The sequence below is a fragment of the Mytilus californianus genome, unplaced genomic scaffold (genome assembly GCF_021869535.1).
Source record: "Mytilus californianus isolate M0D057914Y unplaced genomic scaffold, xbMytCali1.0.p SCAF_1, whole genome shotgun sequence".
In the NCBI taxonomy this organism is placed as follows: domain Eukaryota; kingdom Metazoa; phylum Mollusca; class Bivalvia; order Mytilida; family Mytilidae; genus Mytilus; species Mytilus californianus.
In genome coordinates, this window is record NW_026262581.1 from 98,690,635 (window position 1) to 98,709,186 (window position 18,552).

The 18,552-nt window shown below is 32.7% G+C and overlaps 3 protein-coding genes across 3 annotated transcripts in view; 2 read left to right on the forward strand and 1 right to left on the reverse strand.

Annotated features, from left to right (window-relative positions):
* The window catches only part of LOC127727026 (uncharacterized), a 219,950-nt gene that overhangs the window by 101,609 nt on the left and 99,789 nt on the right, over positions 1–18,552 (forward strand). The window lies entirely within an intron of this gene.
* LOC127727107 (28S ribosomal protein S33, mitochondrial-like) overlaps positions 6,601–18,552 on the forward strand; it is a 28,495-nt gene continuing 16,543 nt past the window's right edge. The window contains exon 1 of the mRNA XM_052234525.1: positions 6,601–6,627. The gene's annotated coding sequence lies outside the window, so the exon portion shown is untranslated. The remainder of the gene's footprint in view (positions 6,628–18,552) is intronic.
* On the reverse strand, positions 10,227–12,436 carry LOC127726980 (5' exonuclease Apollo-like). The gene has a single exon (XM_052234356.1). It carries the CDS (start codon positions 12,382–12,384, stop codon positions 10,324–10,326), a length of 2,061 nt encoding a protein of 686 aa, XP_052090316.1. The 5' UTR covers positions 12,385–12,436; the 3' UTR covers positions 10,227–10,323.

Sequence of the window (18,552 nt, forward strand, 5' to 3'; positions counted from 1 at the left end):
ACTCAATTTTATAGCCGAGCCGATTTTGGTCACGTTATCGTTAAATCTCAATTTTTCTGAACTATTAATTCTCCTTGTTTGATTGTCCGGACAAACGTAAGTAAAGAAAAGTGCTCCGAAAACAGAACGAAAAAAATCCTTTTTTTAAACAAAAATTAAGGCAGCAATCTCTCACCGAGTCAAGTTGACCCGAGAAGGTTTTAGCTTCCTGCATTTATTTTGTTCGAATTCATTTCGCCACTACTCGATCTAAACTTTTGAATCAGAGCTTGTTCCGGTGAAGTTAAAGGTGTCAGACCACCAATTCAAAATCCCTATCTATCCAACAAAATTTTGCAAATTTCACAGCTTTCTTAATATTTTACCTTAAGTTTAACTTCATAGAAATCAGGTATATACCCAAAGATTATCATCCGCCACATAATATTCCGACACTTAGCTTGTGTTTTCATAATTTGTAACTTTTTAACAACAACGGTCAAATGATGCAACTCCTAAATTTCAAGTTGTCATTCAACATGCAGCATTAGAGACCAAGTGGTATTAATATTAACTTGTGAATACGTCCCCCTTCCAAAGTGAAAATGTTTAAGATCATCCCCTTCATGGTATTTCAAAATAACATCTCTATTAGATGGATAATTTAAACTTTTATTCAGTATCCGACCTGATCACTTAGGGTCGTCTTGAACGTGCAGTGAAGCGACGTGAGCTGTTGCTCAGTGTTGAAGGCCTCAATGTGAATTTGCGTTGAGCAACAGTAATAACATCGTTGTTTTTTTTTGGCTTTGCCAAGTGCGTTTTAAGAAATTTTGACATGAACTAAGACCCACGTAGTTAGTAGAGTATGATATGTACTCGTCAAAGACCTGCTTTTACTTCATAGTTTGTGCCGCTAAAGTCATATAGACTCACATTATATTTCCCAATGTTTGTCTAAGTCTATTTTATAGGCATTTATTGACGGGTCCTTTATCATATTATCAGGTAGTTTGTATTACTCAACATGTCAAAATTAAGAGAAATTCAATCTTCAGAAGCCAAATGAGGAGCTACTACAGGTTCCTGACCTTCCTAGATCTTACTATTTCTTCAGTTCCTATTGGTCAAAAGTGTTGCAGTATGCATTTCATCCAATTCATTTTTGTTTTCAAAATTTGTATGAAATATTTGCTGCTGTGTGTTAATTAAACAAACTATCAAACAAGAAAAATAGGTCACCACGAACAACATTCTATGTCTTATCGTGTTAAGGTCTTGTCCAAGTTTATTTCTATGGTACTGCATATTCTTCAATTCTGTAACTCGGTGATGTTCAACTTTAACTATTAGATTTGGAATATATTCCAATTTAAAAACACAAGACAACACAATAAAACAAACTAGTCTAAGAACTGTTGACTAAGCTGGACTAATACACAACCCCAACATCCTGGATTGACATTTAGGTAAACTAGTTACTGATATACAGGAAATCAAAGAAATTGATAATATAAATTTGTATTTTTTCTAGTATTTCATTTCATGTCTCAGCTTCATGTACATCTTGCATACATATTTGTATGGAACGCCATGACTGCCTTATGTTAATGATCATCATTATATGCAGTGGTCACAGCAATATATGCAGTCGTGAAAGCATTGTTGCAGTGGTCAAAACATTATATGCAGTGGTCACAACATCATATGCAGTGGTCACAACATAATATGCAGTCGTGACAACATTATATGCAGTTGTCGGAACATTATATGTAGTGGTCACAACATTTTATGCAGTGGTCACAACATTATATGCAGTCGTGGTAACATTATATGCAGTGGTCACAACATTATATGCAGTGGTCACAACATTATATGCAGTGGTCACAACATTATACGTGTTTTGTTGGTGAAGGTGATGATCAGTGATAGGGATGATGATGATTTATGATAGTGATGGTGGTGGTTCAATTCGGATAAACTTCGTAAATTTTTTATCGGAAATTGCCGAATCCAAAATTGATAATGCCCCGCAAACAAAATGAAACAGTTATTGAAGTCATGTAATTTAGGCAATTCGATTGAAAACTTTATCAGAGAAAAAATAACGCCTGCTATTGTCTGCAAATTGGACAGACATAATTTTATAAATTTAGGGGTAGTTCATTCCGAGGAAATGATGAAACTAAGAGTTGAATGCATTAACTAGTTCTGTCCGTCTTAAGAAATACGCATGGCATAATGTAAGTAAAATAATGTTTAATAAAAATGAAATATCAAAGGACAGTTTGTATACTATATGGCTCGAGTTCATTTCCTACTGAAGAACTATTGCTAGGTGCCACTTTATAGTCGATATTCAGTTTAAATGGCATAAATACATTTTGAATAAAATAGTCAGTAAGACCTAAGTCCCATATCTCGCCAGCTTATATATGTCATGATAGAGCCATTATTTGGCTTTGATTTTCAGAATTATGCATTTTTACATGATTTAGTATCTAACAGATATGAAAAATGCAGTTTAAAGCCTTTCATTGTAGGTGTTTAATATAACAAGTTGTTATTGTTAACATAACGGGGTTACTTCCCTTTCAAAACAAAAAAAGAAATCTGAAAGGATTCAACAGACGAAGTAATTATAATACATGTAATGAACGATTGAAATTAATTCATAAAACAAATTTAAAGCTTAAAAGTTGCTATTGTTGGCATTTGTTTTCTGTATAGACAAATGGAAGTAGGATCTTAATACTCAGTATTGAAGACTTGATCACTTTGATAGGCCGCTAGTCAAAATACCACATGTGAAGATAGTCGGTAAGATAAATTCGTTACACGGTGTGCTAGTGACCTTATACGATATATATGGGGTCAGTAAATTCCATACTACTGACCCCATATATATCGTATTAGGTCACTAACACACCATGTAACTAATAATATATGACAGCATCGATCATATTTTACAACTTCAGATAAACATCTTTTTTGGTTCATGATAGTTGATGCTCATATCAAAATATAAACTTTTATTAGGAAAATTTACCCTTTTTCAGACCCAGTTTAACATTTTTATTTATAGTTATCATCTCTTTATCATCCTTTCGGAAAACGGAGTTTGGGAGTGGATATTGCGTTTACTACGTTTGTTTGTCCGTATGTCACGGTTAATATAAAAATAAGGAGATGTGGTATGATTGCCAATGAGACAACTATCCACGGGTTCAAATGAAGTGGATGTAAGCAATTATAGGCAATCGTACGGCCTTCAACAATGAGAAAAACCCATACCGTATAGTCGGCTATAAAAGGCCCCGATATGAAAAATATGAAACAATTCAATTGAGAAAACTTACGGCCTAAGTTTTGCGTTTTAAGGTCAAGATCGGAACAAACTGCGAGTCAAAGAGGAATGGTTCACTATTAGTGCGCACATCTTGAATAGTAACGAATGTCCATGAAAAAATTGGGTCACCTCGACCTAATTTAATTCTGGTTAAGTTTTGCATTAAAATACAAAATCTCATCAACTACAAAACATAGAGGAATGATATCTTTTAGATCGCACATCTGTGATAACAACAATGGACCTTGAAAAAAAGTTGGTCACCTCGACCTATATTTTTCGCATGAATGATTTTGATTAAAATTTGTGTTAAGCCACGGTCCAGATGAAATCAACTACAAGTAAAAGAGGAATAATATTTGTTACTGAGCAGCACTTCTTTGATATTAATGAAGGTCCGCACAAAAATTTTGTCACCTCAACACACAGGCGCTAGGCTAGCGTTTTGAAATTATATATACTCTACAACAACAAAAAAACAAAACTTGCCACTCCTTATTATGTTTCTTAATGGAGAGCTATTGTTTTACTGTGAATTCTTCTCGTTGTTGTTATTGGCGTTCTAATTCTTGTCTTGTCTTGTTACTATAGTCTGGGGATTTCAGTTATTTTTGCTAACAAAATGTTTTCCCTATCCCATGTTAGGATCCTTGTCAGAAGTTGCAACTTGAAAATTTCATATCTGAATATGTTTCGTTATCTGGAAACTTTACTTTTGATGGTAGATCTTGATTGTTTCTGTGGGGCTTTTTTCTCCTGCATATGTTTCACTCACGGGGTAAAAATCGGAATTGGATTTTTATATATTGCATAGTCCGAATTATATACTTAAAAAAGATTTTCATTCATAAAATAGTTATTTTACACTACAAATTGCTGTTCCATGCCTTTTTAAAACAATATTGCAAATCTTATACGTTTTATTAAAATTCTATTTCGAATGACATCGCTGACCAACATAAATTAAATTTGTTTCCAAAATGCAATACATAATTTATTTCTGACAGATATTTGGTTCTCCTTGAAAAATAATGGGTCATGATATATCTAAATTGCAGTCCCGAGTAATCTGAAGATGTTTATTTGGGATTAAATGTTCAGAAATGCACAATTATATATGTTTTTAAATACTTAAATTACAAACATATTAAGTTGTGATACTAATCACTGAAATACGATAAAATGACATTAAAAATGACCCTGACGTGGAATAAATTCTTGGTGAATTGGTCCTACTTTCTAATTTCCTTATTTCAATTCAGAGTTTTATATATTGTATAGATAGCTGTCTATTGTTACCGACTGTATGACTCTAATGTTGTACGGTTGTCTTTGTCGTTGGGTTGCTGCCTCATTAACGTGTATCCATATCTCTATTTTTCATATGAATATGATAGGAATGAGACATCGTACGTTGATTGAGTGGATCGACGTATTTCATGTAAGCAAAATATTTCTGTCCAAGTGCAGAATCTGCTGTCTGTGGTTGATCGGTTGTCATTTATCCATGTTCGTTTTTTTTTAATTTGTTTTAGTTCATTCTTTGCGACGGGATGCTTTATCCTTTGTTAATTGTTCCTTTACATAAGCCATTGTGATATGTATAAAATATTAAAAAAAAATTTGTATATTTGGACAGCATTATACGAAAACAAAACGTTCACTTCAGAGAAAATAAAAAATAAGATCAAGTGGGAACAAATGATCAAATCATATAAGACATCGAAAAGAGGAGACTCCTTGGAGTAATAGTTTTGGTGTACAGTCATGGCACCACATGATTTGAGGAACGGACCTCGATCATAGGCTCCCGGTGGACGTCGATCTTAGTCTTACATATACTAGTCAACAATGGTAACGATACACAAGTTTGAAGTCCAATTTATCATAAAATATAATAAATAGGAAAAACTGTTAAATTATCCAATGAAAAACATTCATTTGCAAAGCAAATGCGTATGATTAAAAGAATCTGACCAAATTGAAAAGTACCGTGTTATTGCACATAGGGGTCAAATTTATTTTGCGGAAAATGATGACAAAAGTCGGCACTTAATTTCGAAGATAAGAATTAAGTATTCAAATATCTGCAAAGGCATTCAAAATTTTCAGCAGACCATGTTTAAGTTTAAAGTTTTAAGTTCTAATATCGATTTTTGAATTTTGGGGTGAAAACACGATTTTTGAAATAACAAAAATTGCAAAAAAAAAAATTCGCATATTTGAGATTTGAATGGTTTTGATAGAAAATAACTCTGTAAATATTAGACCAATTGGGCAATTATTAACCTTGGTACAGTGTATTCAATTTCATTATATAAGGAAAATACATTGCCATGGCCCCCCTTTTGTGGGAAAAATTTGGTTGATTATTTATGGAATCACTGAAGCATGACTGGAGCGGGCCTCCTCTTATGGAAGTCAGTGCCCCCCCCCCCCCCTTATGAAAATTTCTGGATCCGCCACTGGTTGACTAGTATATATATGTGGCATATATGTTTTGGTTGTTCAATATGAAATGATTTCGAGACATGCAGTATACAAATGCCATACAATGTTTCATTATTATCATTCATTATTGTTAAATTACATTATGCCGTGCGTATTTCTTAATATAAATAGAACTATAATTAAATTCATTTAATTTTTAGTTTCATCATTTCCTTGGAATGAACTACCCCTAAATGGATTAAAATTATGTCTGTCCAATTTGCAGACAATAGCAGGTGTTATTTTTTTTTAAAAAAGATTTCAATCGAATTGCCTAAATTACATGACTTCAATAACTGTTTCGTTTTGTTTGCGGGGCATTATCAATTATGACTGGATTCGGCAATTTCCGAAAAAAAATTTACGAAGTTTACCGAATTTGAACCACCACCATCACCATCATCAATCATCATCATCACTATCACTGATCATCATCACCTTCACCAACAAAACACGTATAATGTTGTGACCACTGCATATAATGCTCCGACAACTGCATATAATGTTACTACGACTGCATATAATGTTGTGACCACTGCATATAATGTTGTAACCACTACATATAATGTTCCGACAACTGCATATAATGTTGTCACGACTGCATATAATGTTGTGACCACTGCATATAATGTTTTGACCACTGCATATAATACTTTCACGACTGCATATAATGCTGTGACCACTGCATATGATGATGATCATCAACATAAGGTAGTCATGGCGTTCCATATATTTGCATATCAAGGTATACAAATATACTCTGTTTCATATAGATAAATGAACCATCTTTAAGGACATGCCATGACAAGGTGGGAGCTGGACATAGCCAAAATTTGTTAAGTTCAATGGACCATTACTCTAGAAAAACTCAATTGATTGGAATATCCTACCCATATGTACATCTCCATATTAGATTCTAAAAGAATCGTGTAGATATGACAAAACATATAGGAGCTGTGATGACAATGTCTGATTGAAAACCCCAAAGTTTCTAAGTTCAATTGGCATTACTCTTAAATAAATTCTCTAAGGACTGAAATATCCTACAATTACACATCTACAGAATAGAATATATCAATGATCATCAACGTTCTAACTTAAATGTAGGTATGACAAACCCTGAATCAGTAGTAGTATCATTTTCCCTTTAAAACCATAGGTACTAGGGGACAGGATCATTTTTTTTTTACCCTCCCCCTTTTTTTCCAAAATCCTTTATTTTTTTTCGTTTTCTATTAATTTCAATTATTTTCGCATTTTTCTGTATTATAAGAACATAAATATACTACAAATAACTTGTATTTGCTGTTTACTATCAATTCCAAGTTTACTATCCACAGCGGTCACTGATATATAATAAATAACGGATTTTGGAAAAAAGGGGGAGGGTAAAAAAAATTGTCCTGTCCCCAAGAACCTATGTTTAAGACCATAGTTCAAATGAGAACTTAATACAAAGATAATGGCCTCCAAAAATCCTACTTTTTGAAGGCTGTTAACTTTTATGCTGATGATATTTCAGTCATGGTGTCTTTAGGCAAAATGTTGTCCTTTATCCAAATGTTTGCACCATGACAGAAAATATTTTTAAATCGAAAGTTTATATTTTTATCACTGAAAATTGATACCTGTTTTGGGGTATAATACCCATAAATGAGGATAGGACCCATTTATGAGGATCCTCCCCAACCTGTCCAATAAAACTCAATGGACAAGAACATCATACCCATATGCACATCTGCATATCAAACAATGCACTGAGTATAATTTAGAAACAATGAAGTATGTAGGATAAGTTGCAATGAAAAGGTCAGTTCTGAAAACTCAAAATTTTCTAAGCTAAGATAGACTGGCATATCTCTAGAAAAACTCAAAGGTCTTGAATATCCTACCCAAAATCACATTTTCATAAAAGAATCTAACAATGTACCAACTTCCATGTAGATATGATAAACCACGAGGGAGGGGTTGTCCTGACAAGATAGGTCACATAAGTGTTTAACAAGGCAAACTTTCTAAGTTTAAAGAGGCATGTCTCTCAATATTAACTCAATGGATTTGAGCATCCTACAAACATGCACATCTTAGGGGGAGGGTTGGGATCCCGCTAACATGTTTAACCCCGCCACATTCTGTATGTATGTGCCTGTCCCAAGTCAGGAGCCTGTAATATAATTCAGTGGTTGTCGTTTGTTTATGTGTTACATATTTGTTTTTCGTTCATTTTTTGTACATAAATTAGGCCGTTAGTTTTCTTGTTTGAATTGTTTTACATTGTCATTTCGGTGCCTTTTATAGCTGACTGTGCGTTATGGGCTTTGCTCATTGTTGAAGGCCGTACGGTGACCTACAGTTGTTAATTTCTGTGTCATTTGGTCTCTTGTGGAGAGTGGTCTCATTGGCAATCATACCACATCTTCTTTTTTACATCTGTATTTTACAATCGAACAATATACCAAGTTTTGTGTAGATACAATAAAACATGTAGGAGGTGTTGCAATGAGAAGGTTGGTGCTGGACATGGCCAACATTTCGAAGTTGAAAATGTCATAACTCTCAAAAACTCAATTGATAGGAACATCTTACCCACATGCACATATGCATATAAGGATCTAACAATGTACTAAGTTTCATGTAGATATGAGTAACCATGTGGTAGGAGTTGTGACAAGACTGGTTCTGAAAAGGGTCAAAGCTTTAAAAATGAAAGGGGCATAATTCTGGATTAACTGAACAGAAAACAAATTCCTCACATATAATGATAAATTATTCCACAAGTTTCAAAGTGCATCAAACAAAGGATAAGGAAGTTGGACAGTAGGCCAGAGAGGCTGATTCCTATATATCCAACACACTTTGTTTGCAGGGAATATTATATGTTATTCAGGTCTTGGACAGGGTATTCAGCTCAGGGAATATTATTAGTTACATAGTGTGCTAGTGACCTTATATGATATATATGGGGTTAGTAAATTTCATATGGGGTGAGAGCGAATTTTATCTTACTGACTATCTTAACATGTGGTATTTAGACTAGTGGCCTAACAATTAAGAACCTATACTTCCATTGGTCTATACAAAAACAAATGTCAACAATAACAACTTGTTAGCTTTAAATGTGTTTTATGAATTTATTTCAATAGTTCATCATCAATTTCTTCGTCTGTTGAAACCTTTAAGATTTTTCCTCAACACCGTGATGTTTTTATAAAGGGACGTAACACCACTACTAACCGTGTATTGAAATAAGCCCCGCCTACTAACCCAATATAGAGTATACATGGTCTCCAAGCCGTTGCTTTAAACCAATCATATTCCTAGAAATGTATAGGAGGTAAGATAAAAACTCTTAGCCGGGAATGTCACATTATATTCCCTGTCTGAAACCTGAATTACACATATATTACGGATTACCCCTGCCTTAATGTTTTTCCAGTACCAGGTATTCATTAAACATTCACCATGCAGTATATATATTCAGTATATGCTTATTGTTTCTTAATATTTTGAGTAATTCTTTTAAAAATGCAAGTTTTTCATCTATACAAATATTTTTTTTCTTGTTAAGAATTTTTTTCAATAACGTTTTTAGATTTCATGTAAGCTGTTTGTATGTTTGTGACTTTTTATGTATTATGACTTTTTTTGACAACAAAATTATTGAAAAACCCAAGCTGATATTTTTCGCATACATGAAGGATTTTGTAATTTGCTGTGAAAATAATTTTTATCGTGTATGCAATGATTTGTAATAACACTTTTAGACATTAATTAAGTATTTGATGTGTAAATCGAGTGATTTTAGATTAAATTAAAAACGTATTATTGATAGATACACATCATTATTTTCCCTCTGTGAGCCTCTGACATTCTTTAAGTGTTCTGTATAGCTTAAGACTAGTCACATAGTAACGTTCGTTATGATGACGTTGTTGAGGTTCCAATTGGGATAAAAAAAAACGTCATATATGCTCAGGCAGTTTCCTGAATATATACTGCCATCTCTATATTGTTATCCAATCACAAAACTCGACATATTTGTAATCCGTAATATAATAAAATATGATGTTTATAGATTCAAACATGAAACCTTCAACAATGACACATGTATATACCAAATGTCACACTATATATCACCTTGACCAATTGTGATCTGCTATCCACATCAAACTTGAATAAACCACAAGAAACACTTAATTGTAAACAACTACTGATGTTTTTGTTGATGTAGGACAGGTACATGAACTCGAGGCATGTTAAATTTTGGGTTATTTTGCTTTGGAACTCAACAGTCCCTATGTTGAAAATTGCCTTTTTTCTGTCTTGTTTTTAAAATAAATTCAATTTCCCCTTTTCTCATTTCACAAATCATAATAATGTCTTTGGCTGTCAAAGACCACTTCAATAGTAAAGTTGTATATTATTAATTAAATAAATACAATGTAAAACATATTAGAAATTAAACATGGAATACAAAATATCATAAAACATCTGTTATAAATAATTCACAATACTGTTCTAGCTTTCTTCAATGGTGTAACAAAACTGTCCTCGTCTGACAGTCTCTTCCTTTTTTTACATATTGTATTGTTTTTATTGGTATGTTGCTGTGTAATTGGAATTAAACATAGGTCCGAAGAATAAGATGCTTTCCTTTTCATATTGAGAGGTTTAAGAGGAATGAGTTTTACAGAAGCTGGAATGTTATTATTGTATAACTGACTGTGTTTGTCCATACTACAGTTTGCTTCTGGAAGTGATAAAGAGGTGTCATTTCCTGGACATAATGTGTCCACTGTATATTGATGGGCAACAGGAGACTTTGTCACAGTGATAGCAGATCTGAACCATGTATCCAGTTTCTTTTGTCCTTGATTTGGCTGGGTTTGAGTATTTTGTTTAGCTGTTGTAAAGGTACTATCATCTTGTTTTGAACTAGTTTGTATACCAACACAGTGATTATCTTTATTTCTATTTGACACACACGTTTCAACAGAATCAATACACTTGGATAAAGGTTTACGTGAATGAGTATTTGATTGGATTGCACCATCATGAAATAATCTATTCTTGTCATATACTGGCTGTTCTTGGTCTGAGGAATTTAATGTTGGTTCAATTTGAACACTTCTTTTATCAGATATTTCAGGAATTGTATTACCGGTAGTTGTGTCTGGTAAACATTCATAATCATCATTTACATTTGATTCTCTATAAACTAGTTCTATTTCTGTCAATTTTGTCATTTTGTTAGCATCATCAATTGTCGATTTCAAAACGGGATAATGTCTTACATCAATTTTATCGTCTAAGAGATTTGTTTTAGACTTGGACACTTTCTTGAAAGATCTTCTCATTTTTTCCAACTGATTTTCAAATTCTTGTGCAGATTCATTTAGTTGAGATTTCTGTGGAGATTCAAAAACCACACCTAAAGAGACAGAAGTTTTCTTCTTCAATGATATTTTGCAGCCTTGTTTTTTCTGTCTAGATACTTTCCTCATGTATGTATTCATAGGCAAAGACATAAATCTCTTAACAGATTTTGGAATTGTAAACTTCACACTTTGCTCTTTTGATAAGTATTTATTAAGGCAAGATAAATCTGAGCGGTCAGACAGTTTCCCAAATATTCCACCTCTTTGTCTTTCATTGACAACTGGATAAATGAATTTGGGTTTTACTCTTTCCACGAAAGTGCATATCTCTTCATAGCTACAATGGTCGGAATACGGTACTATATGGACATTAGATATACCTTCATATGGAATACAACCTAGTCCACAATACAAAGAACTTGGTAAAATCACCAAGGTTGGTTCATAGTCGTTCCAACCAATAATGTTTGATTTGTTAACTGTATGAAATGGTACTACTCTTATCCTGCACTCATTGTCTTCAATACAAAACACATTAGGCAGACCAAGAATTTCTGCTGTTCTATACATAGAAATTGGAACAGAAATCCATTCCTGAGTTATTTCAGCAATTTTAACTAATAAGTCCTCTTTACCTAGATTTCGCATTCCAATTATTATTCTGTGATCTTTATGCTCTTGTATCAATTTGATTAGTTTCTCTACAGCTTCCTCCCGTGTAGGAAAATTACATTCAGGTGCACAGTAAGTGTTGTCTAAATATAGAATATCAATATCAGAGCAATTTGATAATGGAGTATCTACAAACATTAAATCGCAATAACGAAAATCACCAGTATACAAAACTTTACCAAAGTATCCTTCAAAGAGAAACATAACAGATCCTGGACAGTGATTTGCATCAATCACACCAACAACCATTTGTTCCTGCTTCTCATCATCCAAATAAATTACACTACTACTTCCTGTCTCAAGGACATTTATAAGGTCATATTTAATTCCATACTTCTCAGTCAGTAGTTTTGATGTAACTGCAGAGCAGTAAATGTTGTATTGCCATGATGAGGACAGTCCTACTGTGTGGTCACCATGGAGATGAGTCAAGAAGAAAAACTTTGCAGATGGACAATCCCTTTTCTTCCAGAAGTCCACAGCAATTGGTGTTCCTGGTATGATATGTCCATTCATTGCTCTGTTGCCCTCAGTACTTTTTTATCAATTTAAATAATTGCTGAATATCATTGCTGAAAAATATGAAAATATGTTCCAGTAAAAAATTTATCACATTGTTGGTATTTCTGTTATAACAGGTAAATGATAGGTGTAAAATATGGATTACGTTGACAAAAACATCCAGCTGTTCTAATATTTGCAAGGTCATTTTACAGCTTCAGTTATAGGCCACTTATGTATTTATTCAATTTCAAAGAAAATTGAGGGTAAAATAATAAGACTATTAGGAGTCTATTGATGCTCATCTTGCAGTCACAAAGTGGATTACCAGGTATTTCCATTGTATCATCAGATCATGTTTTCCTTCAATATTTCTAAACATTCATGATATATTGTTTGGTAGACTGGAATATCATAACTTTATTCTGAAATGGACTTGCATATTTTTTTCTATACCCTCTGTCAGTAAAGAAAAACTTTTTATACATGTGTCATGTAGTTTTGTAAGTTACAAATGTATATATTGGCATGATACGGGTTATGTTCTTCTCATATATTTTATGAAAGTATGATACTAAACCCCTAACGGGAGGGATTGTACTTGATTTTCATATGATGAAGACCTAATCTTTCAATCAGTTTAATTGAGGTTTTGAGCTGGCATGTCAGTAACTGCTAGTAGTCCTTTGTTCATTTATGTATCATTGTCATTTGCTTAGTTTCTTTTGTGACCTATTTTGACATCGGACTCGGACATCTTTTAAACTTTTACTGTGCGTATTGCTATGTGTTTCTTTTTTCTACATTGACTAGAGGTATAGGGGGAGGGTTGAGATCTCACAAAACATGTTTAACCCCGCCGCATTTTTGCGCCTGTCCCAAAGTCAGGAGCCTCTGGCCTTTGCTTGTCTTGCTAGTTTTTTAATTTTAGTTCATTTATATGTTTTGGAGTTTAGTGTGACGTCCATTTTCACTGAACTAGCACATAATTTTATTTAGGGGCCAGCTGAGGACCACCTCCGGGTGCGTGATTTTCTTGCTGCATTGAAGACCCATTGTTGGCCTTCGGCTGTTGTCTGCTCTCTGGTCAGGTTGTTATCTCTTTGACATACTCCCCATTTCCATTCTCAATTTTATGTAAGACTCAAATCTATGGCGGGTTCCAAATCTATGGCAGATACCTAATCTATGGCAAATGTGACGTTACAAATGTCAAACAAATCAAATCTATGGCAGATTTTTGTTTCTCCAAATCTATGGCAGATCTTTAAATTGCGTAATTTTCCCGGGGAAAGAGTAACATATAATGTCACCATTAAATAACGCCATATTACATCATTGCTGCCGCAAATGATTGCAGAACCCATAGATTTGAACACCATTCCAGATGAAGGTTTTTCCCTCGACAACAATTTGCGGATGGTTTAAAGGAAGATGTGGCCTTTCATCCTGAAGAGGGACAAAACGTGCTGTACCGGCCAAAGCCAGCAATGAATAAGGGCACTGCTGTTTTCTGTACCAGATATTTTAGAAAGGGAGTTATAGAAAATATTTTACTGCCATGGCTGGCAAAGTTTATAAAGTGAAATATGAAATTACCAGATACCAATTTGATTTCATTCGTCATCAAATAAAAAAGATGTATTAACGATAAAATTAATATTATTTGAAAATTCAAACTGTTCATTTTTGTCGAGTTACTCTGACCTTTTTTTCGTAAAAGCGAGACATAGAGATCCTACATTCCATTGTCAGCATCAGCGTCCTCGTCGTCGACAGCGTCCACAAATATTCAATCTGTGGTTAAAGTTTTTGAAATTTTAATAACTTTCTTAAACTATCCTGGATTTCTACCAAACTTGGAAAGAGCTTGTTTATGATCATAAGATAGTATCCAGAAGTAAATTTTGTAAAAAAAAATAATCCTGTTTATTCGTATTTTTCTTATAAATGGACATAGTTTTTCTGCAAGTTAACATAACACTCACTCTGTGGTTAAAGTTTTGGAAATTTTAATAACTTTCTTAAAAACTATCTTGGATTTGTACCAAATTTGGACAGAAGCTTGTTTATGATCAAAAGCTATTATCTAGAAGGAAATTTTGTAAAAATGTATTTCCTGTTTTTCCGTATATTACTTATAAATGGACTTAGTTTTTCTTCAAGTTAACATTACATACAGTCTGCAGTTAAAGTTTTAAAAACATTTATTAGATTCATAAACAATCCTGGATTTTTACCAAACTTGGACAGAAGCTTTTTACAATCAAAAGAGGAAAATTTTTAATAATTTTTTACCCATTTTTGTTGAGCCTGCGACTAACAGCAAAAGTAGGCGAGACACTGGGTTCCGCGGAATTACAAATTTTTATTTATTTATTTATTTTTTATATAAAAAACTGCCTACTTGTTTGTTAAGGGACTTACTAGTTGGGTTAAACAGTTACCATGCACAGATTAGAAAATGTTTATTTTTTTACGGGACACATCATTTCAATCTTGAAGTCTGTATTAAGGTAAATGAATTCATCATTTACGAATTTTTTTGGGTTGCCATCACGATTTGGTTGACCATTATGGAAACTCCAAATGTTTATTTCACAACTGTTTATAGACATACTCCCGTTGTCGTACATTTCCACTTGTTTAAGACAAGTCATTGGTCGTATATGTACTGCATTGTTTCCATTTGCACAAAATTTGCCATAGATTTGGAAACAACAAAAATGCGCCATAGATTATGAAATTACAAAACTTGCCATAGATTAGGATTGTAAAAAATCTGCCATAGATTTGGGATGGTATGACGTCACATTTGCCATAGATTAGGAATCTGCCAAAGATTTGGAACCCACCATAGATTTGAGTCCTACATATATGTTGTGTACAAGTTGCAATTTTGTACAAATTATAATTTGTACAGGGTTTTTGTACAAGTTATCAGTATTTTGACACACACCTTCTTTCACCAGGTGATACAAGTCTATCTTCAATAATTATCCAGTTCGATGTTTTACTCACAAATTTATATACTTCAACCTAACATTAAGCACTGTCCTCTATGTCATAAAACTACAAATAAGGACACCTGATTGGTTTAGATTATATTTTTATTTTTTGACTAATACCAAATTCTATGTCCACAAAATATATTTTAGTGTTTTTATATAGACTTTGCGTCAGTACTATGTGCAAGACTAGCATGTAGTTGTGGAAATAAAACAGTGATAAGCTTAACCAAAGACACTGTGCTTATTTTATCTTATTATGTAAAGAGATTCACAAAATACTGATAACTTGTACAAAAATACTGTACAAATTATAATTTGTACAACATTACAATTTGTACACAACATATACATTGTAAATAACAATAATGGTCATGATGGTACATGAAAGTATCCTGAGTTACCATTACAGAATTGAACTTCATCCAGAACCTTTTGATCATTCAGGCAGACTTTGGTTCACTACATGTACTTTGAGAATATAGTTACTGTCAAAATGGTCAAATAACAGTCCAGACAAACCTGTGCACCTGAAAGAATTTTAAGGCATAGCTGGACCTAAATTATAATTTAAAAGCATTTGATGTTTCAAAATATCAAAAATTTATTAACTAGATTTTTCAATGCATTTTTTTCATTCCTGCATAAAGTGCTGAAATAAAGAAGTTGGGATAGGTTTTTGAGAAGCTTCTCTCATATAATACATTTTGTAAATGGAATGAACTGTTTTGATTGACATGGAAAATAGAAATCAGCACAACAATAGGTGATATAAACTGTGTAACTGAGTGGACCTTCTCAAGGAAAACTCAGGTGTTTGGAATTCTAGTCAATTCGGCACCTAGTTAAATCAAGATCTGGTTAATTTGGCACCTGATGTAGGTATTTCTGCACCCAAAAATTTACATTACTTTTGAAAGTTGATGATTGAAGACCATAATTTAATTTTAATATTTTCACTCAAGTTGTCATCGTATATTTGTTCCAAATAAAATGAATTGTCATAAAATATAAGTTCCTCTAGAATATAAATTCCAAGAGGAACAGATAATATGACATTGTTTATAACAAAGTTTCCATTGGAACTTCTGTTATGCAGAACAAATATATGTTGACAACTTGAGTAAAAATATTTAAATAGCGGGGGAAAAAAATCTAAATTACAACATGTACAATGATTAAATTTGCTTTTATCCTCATCTGTGGATTAACCAACAGCTTGGAAAATGGCTACTTTGTTTAGATTTAAGGAATTTTTAATCATAAAACATCAAAAACTACATAAAAATGGCTAAAACAACAAACAGGTTATTGTTTTTAATTGATATAAGTTCATAAGTTCATGAAGTTTATAAAGTGATAACCAATCAAAACATCATTAATAGAATATTGAGAAAACTTCAAACAGCAAGCCAACTGATTTTTTATTGTGTATTCTAAATGCTTAATTACATGTGCTGATTTTTTTTAACGATGTACGAAATGTATTTTTTATTTAACCTCTGAAAGTAAGTTTTGCATAAAAATATATATATATAAAAAAAAACGAAAATCTATTTTCCAAATACTTTAAACAAAAAGGAAAAAAAAGGTAAAAATAATATAAGTTGCCAAAATTGAATAACCAAATGCCGAAATGACTTTAAATAAATATTGATTTGACTTTTTCTATAGGTGCCGAATTGACCAGGTGCCAATTTGACTTGTACCCAGTGTTTGTTTAATTTGCAATCTTCAGTAGACTTAAAAAAGGTACCTAAAAATCCAGATAAGTTTTTAATTTTCTGAAACATACAATACATATAACTTTTATATATATCTAGGTCAATCCATGCCTTAAAATTTTTGCACTGGCTACGATTACCCGCAAAAAGTAACAATAAGAAATATTTATTGTCACTTCTGAGACTAATTGCCGAAATGTATTACCGGACAGGGACCGACTTCATACGGAAATTGCAGGAAACAATAATTTTATAATCCGCAAACTATATTCAGGCATGCATTGTTCTAAAAGAAATATTTGATTTGTGAGCAATCTATGGAAAAAATTTAAACCACTAAATTATAAAAATTCGTAAGGGTTCCGCGGAACCCAGTGTCTCGCCTACTTTTTCTGTTAATCGCAGGCTCAACAAAAATGAGGAAGTAAATCAATAAAAATATTCCTCTTGAAACTATCTTTTGATTGTAAGAAGCTTCTGTCCAAGTTTGGTAAAAATCCAGGATAGTTTATGAATCTAATAAATGTTTAAAAACTTTAACTGAAGACTGAATGTAATGTTAACTGGAAGAAAACAAAATTTCCTTCTAGATACTAGCATTTGATCATAAACAAGCTTCTGTCCAAGTTTGGTACAAATCCAAAATAGTATAAGAAAGTTATTAAAATTCTAAAAACTTTAACCACAGAGTGAATGTGTTGTTTCCTGGCAGAAAATCTAAGTCCATTTAAAAGTCAAATACGGAAAAAATGGATTTATTTTTTTACAAAATTTCCTTCTAGATACTAGCTTTTGATCATAAACAAGTTTCTGATCAAGTTTGGTACAAATCCAAAATAGTATAAGAAAGTTATTAAAATTTTAAAAACTTTAACCACAGAGTGAATGTGTTGTTTCCTGGCAGAAAATCTAAGTCCATTTAAAAGTAAAATAAGGAAAAAATGGATTTATTTTTTTACAAAATTTACTTCTGGATACTATCCTATGATCATAAACAAGCTTCTGTCCAAGTTTGGTACAAACCCAGGATAGTTTAAGAAAGTTATTAAAATTCTAAAAACTTTAACCACAGAGTGAATGTAATATTTCCCGGCAGAAAAACTAAGTCCATTTATAAGTAAAATACGGAAAAAATGGAATTTTATTTTTACAAAATTTACTTCTGGATACTATCTTATGATCATAAACAAGCTTCTGTCCAAGTTTGGTAGAAATCCAAGATAGTTTAAGAAAGTTATTATAATTTCAAAAACTTTAACCACAGAGTGAATATTTGTGGACGCCGCCAACGACGACGACGCCGACGGAATTTAGGATCGCTATGTCTCGCTTTTTCGACTAAAGTCGAAGGCTCGACAAAAACATTAACATGATTAATTTTTCAGATATATTGACCAATATAACGTTCACTTTTGCCATAGGGGTTGATTAAAACAACTCATCATAGAACA

Excerpts from the sequence above, each read along its gene's own strand:
- LOC127726980 (XM_052234356.1), bottom strand. The coding sequence starts at position 12,384 with ATGAATGGACATATCATACCAGGAACACCAATTGCTGTGGACTTCTGG.